Source organism: Geotrypetes seraphini, chromosome 10 (assembly GCF_902459505.1).
Source record: "Geotrypetes seraphini chromosome 10, aGeoSer1.1, whole genome shotgun sequence".
Lineage (NCBI taxonomy): Eukaryota > Metazoa > Chordata > Amphibia > Gymnophiona > Dermophiidae > Geotrypetes > Geotrypetes seraphini.
The window spans coordinates 41,104,648-41,109,595 of NC_047093.1; the positions used below are offsets into that span (position 1 = coordinate 41,104,648).

The 4,948-nt window shown below is 44.7% G+C and overlaps 1 protein-coding gene across 1 annotated transcript in view; it reads right to left on the reverse strand.

Moving 5' to 3' along the window:
- Window positions 1–1,513: 1,513 nt before the first annotated feature.
- LOC117368084 (heparan sulfate glucosamine 3-O-sulfotransferase 3B1-like) overlaps window positions 1,514–4,948 on the reverse strand; it is a 67,200-nt gene continuing 63,765 nt past the window's right edge. Inside the window, exon 2 of the mRNA XM_033961377.1 lies at window positions 1,514–2,813. Within this exon, the coding sequence (XP_033817268.1) occupies window positions 2,195–2,813 (619 nt within the window). The 3' untranslated portion in view covers window positions 1,514–2,194. The remainder of the gene's footprint in view (window positions 2,814–4,948) is intronic.

A 4,948-nucleotide genomic window follows, 5' to 3' on the forward strand; every position in this document is an offset into this window, starting at 1 on the left:
ATTTACCAATATCTCCCTCAGCTTTCCCCACCCACTCTGAGCAAGAGATGTTTAACAGGTAAAAAGCAACAACCTTGCACAATTGGAAATGGAAAGGCAGTCTCCTAAGCCTTACTTAAAATCAGCTATGACGCATGCTGAGTAGGTTAATGCCCAGAAAGCTCCTAGGAACAGCATGCATTTTCATCACACTCTATAAACATGATGGCTCATTTTTCTTGACGAAGAAATCAGAGGATTAATTGCATAATATATTTCAAAACACACACACCTATATATTCACACACACACACACAAATTAACCCTCTTCTTTGAATTCAAATACCTGAAGTCCTGTCATTGAAAATCAAGAGTAAAACAGTACTACTTGTACCACGAGTTAAGGAATAGGGAACCTCTGGGACAGAGAGATGTCCGGCCATTCCATAACAGTAATACTTATAAGCCATTTACAGCACATACACGTACTAAGGTTTGTGGCTTCTAGTCAAAGATTGCTGATCCATTCATTGGACTGGTTCATAGACAGTAACGCGGAAGACAAAGGCGCGCGCCGACAACTGAGCGCAAGACGGAGGTATGCGCCGAAGAAAAAGACTGTTTTTAGGGGCTGCGACGGGGGGTTTTGTTGGGGAGCTCCCCCCCCACTTTACTTAATACATATCGCGGCGGTGTTGTGGGGGGTTTGGGGGGTTGGAACCCCCCACATTTTAGTGAAAACGTAACTTTTTCCCTAAAAACAGGGAAAAAGTTAAGTTTTCAGTAAAATGTGGGGGGTTACAACCCCCCAAACCCCCCACAACGCCACCACAACGCGGCGCGATTTGTATTAAGTAAAGTGGGGGGGTTCCCCCCCCCCCCCGTCGTAGCCCCTAAAAACAGTCTTTTTCTTCGGCGCGCGCCTCCACACTGCGCTCAGTTGTCTGCTCGCGCCTTTGTCCTGGCGCGCTTTTGACCTGACACCCATTGGACTACAAGGGACGTGAAAGGGTTAAAATGAGGGAATCTCCTTTCCATATGAGCAAATGAAAGCTTATGCAGCTGTTGGCCTAATAGGGACTGGTAATTCATAAAAGATTTTTTTTTTTTTTAAAGGAATCTGTTGCGGGAAGGTGGAGAGCAGTTAAATATAATCAACAGGACAAGTAGACAGGGGGAGATGTTTATGTAACACTTTTACATGGTACCCAAAGGAGTGGCAGAAATAAACCCCTCTCCCAGAATCCCCAGAATTAGCCTACAAAGATGGTAGTAGGGGGAAGAGGCAATTTACCTCTAGAGCAGTGGTCTCAAACTCACGGCCTGCCAGGTACTATTTTGAGGCCCTCGGTATGTTTATCATAATCACAAAAGTAAAATAGTTTCTTGATCATATGTCTCTAGCTATAAATTACAATATTATTATTAAGACTTAGCTAAAAGGAAATATTTATCAACTATAAAGAGTTTTACCTCATGCAAAATTGTCATTTCTTTAATAAGACATTAACTATTTTTTTCCGAGGCCCTCCCAAGTACCTACAAATCCAAAATGTGGCCCTGCAAAGGGTTTGAGTTGGAGACCACTGCTCTAAAAGGTATTACTGCACTGGAAAGGATCTCAAACTTTAATTCTCCCTGTGAAAGAGAGTGGGTTATGGCCCCCCTCGATACTTCAAAGATTTGGAAGGACACATATCCTAGAAAGTGCATTCAGCAAACAAATCAGAAAATGAAAGGCCTCGCTGGTTATCCATCTTGAAAACCCACCTCCAACCACTGATCCTATAACATGTGGCCGGAGAAAATCAGACCATAGCTCTGTCATATAGAGCCAAAAATGACAATCGCCACACCAAACCTCATCTAAAATATGAATTCAAAACATTGTAAGCATTTAGAAAGGCCTAATACCCGTAATGAAAGTGAAATTAAAAAAAAAAAGTTGTGCTTTTCTTTTAAATAAAGTGTTGCCTAGGAAAATGGAAGCACCATCAATTGGGGGGGAAAAAAGAATTAAAATCAAACATTGTGGAATGTTACATTAACACATTATCAACTAAAATTCTACGGTGTGGTTAGGCAGCTTAGTGACTTGCTCAGAAATTAAAAATAAATTATTATAAAATAGATTTCTGTACATTTTACATACATATATATCTATATTTATATAACGTATTAAGTCCACATGGTAACTCTAACAACACTGTTAGTCTTAATCCCAACCAAAGTTGTGTCCCGTCATCTGGTAGAATTTCATGTTGAAAGGTCTGTAGAACTCCCGCAGTCTCTGAACTACTTCTTGGTCTATGTTGGGATGGGTTCTACCTTTCGTTTTGCCCAAACAGTGGGGCTTGCTGCTGCCTTCTGCCTTCTTCAAACAAGGGAAGCCCTTAGTCTGGTTAAAATAAAAATGTTTATCTGTGATAATTCTCTTGAGGCCTAGAAAGTCTTGAACCCTCCCTAGTTCTCCAGCAGGATCGGTAATCAACCTTTCCCCACTCACAAACAGTATTTGAGACATTGGGAAATACTGAAGCCAGTTTTCGAGATGCTTGGCATAGATACCAATTTGGATAGCGCTCCACGATGTGTCAATAAGACCTGTAGTCCTGTTTTTGAAGGTCAGACTTTCAAAAGTGGGGATGTCCGGCCTTTTTGATAAAGTCTGTGTGTAATCGGATATCGCTCTTGTCACAGGGTCCCTGACGACGACAATGAGCTTCATATCTTTGGACATTGCAGAGATTCGAGCAGGTGCTTCCTTGGTGACAAAGTAGCTGGGTGTTTTCTCCATGGTGATCTGTCCATCCAGGGTTCTCGGCATCAAGTCTCTGCACATGAAGGAGCACACTGGTCAGTAGAGAACAATATCTATATGTTGTTCATATACACATACAGCTAGCTGCTAATTTACATATCACAGATTTCAAATCATTACAAGTACTCAAAATGCTTTTAAACATAGTTTAGTGATAATAGAGTACAGTGGAACCTTGGTTTACGAGCATAATTTGTTCCAGAAGCATGCTCGTAAACCAAATTGCTCGAATATCAAAGCAAGTTTCCCCATAGGAAGTAAGGGAAACTGCTTTGATTGGTTCCACCTCCTCCTCCCCCCCCCCGAGGCTGCCGGCGCTGCTCCATTCCCCCCCCCCTTTGAGGAATCCGACACTGTTCCAACCCCCCCCCCCCGCGATCCGGCATCCTCCCCCCTGCTCGCGTTGCCCCCCTCCACCGCGATCCTACTTCTCCCCCCGAGCAGTCAATGACATCCTTTACCCAACTTGACACCAGTGCCGGTGCCCGAAGATCCTCCCTCTTCTGGCGCGGCTGGGCGGTGCGTCGGAGATCCTCCTTCTTCTGGTCTGGGCTGGGCTGGACTGGCTTTGAGCATTTGCGCATGCTCAAAGCCTTCTGGTCTCGCTCTCAATCTCGGAGAGAGCGAGACCAGAAGGCTTTGAGCATGCGCAAATGCTCATAGCCAGTCCAGCCCAGCCCAGCCCAGAAGAAGGAGGATCTCCGATGCACCGCCCAGCCCAGGCCGCGCCAGAAGAGGGAGGATCTTCGGGCACCGGCACTGGTGCCAAGTCGGGTAAAGGGTGTCATTGACTGCTCGGGGGGGGGGGGAGAAGTAGGATTGCGGTGGAGGGGGGGCAACGTGAGCGGGGGGGATGCCGGATCGCTGGGGGGGATGCCGGTTCTCGGGGGGGGGGGCGCTCATACAGCGAGGCAAGCTCGGTTTACGAGGCACCAAGTTTGCAAATGTTTTGCTCGTCTTGCAAAACACTCGCAAACCGGTGCACTCGTAAACCGAGGTACCACTGTATTTTCTAAAATTCTTGCATTTTTATCGTGAAAATAAACTATGGGCTCCTTTTACTACACTGCGTTAGCGTTTTTAGCACACGCAGCATTTTAGCGCGCTCTACACCCGCGCTCACAGCTAGAACTAATACCAGCTCAATGGTGGCATTAAGGTCTAGCGCGGCTGGCAATTTAGCGTGCGCTATTCCGCACGTTAAAGCCCTAACGCGGCTTCGTAAAAGGAGCCCTATGTGTAGATACAATGCAAGATTAAGGTGTTTTCAACAGATACCATTAAAAGAAAAAAAGTCATTTTGTAGTATGTGGGCAACTGAAAGCACTTAGGATTGCAATCAAGCCGTACAAAGTACATTAATCATTTCCTTTACATCATAATAAGTAGTTCCTGACATAAGAAAATGCTTTCAGAAAATGAAAGAGCAGAGAGCAGTTCTGTTTATCCTGTGTGCCCAGTAATAGGAGCTTAATATTACACAACCTCTTTCATCTTAAAAATATAATATGACTCAACATGCTTTACAGACTTAGCCTTTCTGACATGCAAAACCCCCAAAAGGTTGAGCTTCCAAAGGGAAATAAAGGACCCTCTTTAGGAAGGTGGTATATCAGGACGTGCAGACGGCGACACATATTTTGCACTCATTGCCAAAAGTCTGCAGCAATAATAATTTTTGGTCTGTAAGACACAAAATTTAGCAAACAGCAACAGGATACTGAGAGCCTTGTCACCAGAAAGGCAAGCAACCTCAGGAGTGGCTGGCACTGTCGGAAATATCGCCTTAATTCTAAACAATTGGATGCCCAACTTTATGCTGAGCGCACAAATTATAGTGCTAATTGGCGGCATTTGGCACCAATTAGCAATTGCTTATGCAACTGCCGTTAGTCACTATTCTAGAAGTCGTGCGCTCAATTTCCATTGTGTGTAAACTCTAGAAAGGCATTGGCATGAGGGGCATAAGTGGGTGGGGTGTACTTTTAAGACTTAGGCACATAGGTTAAAAAAAACCATAGACGCCTATATACGTCAGGGTTCTCTTGGCCTACATACCAGCACCTATGTTAGGCGCCTACAAGCAAAACATGCTCAAGATCTGCCCTTGATCTGCCCTTAACCATGCCCACTTTCTGGTAAGCATTA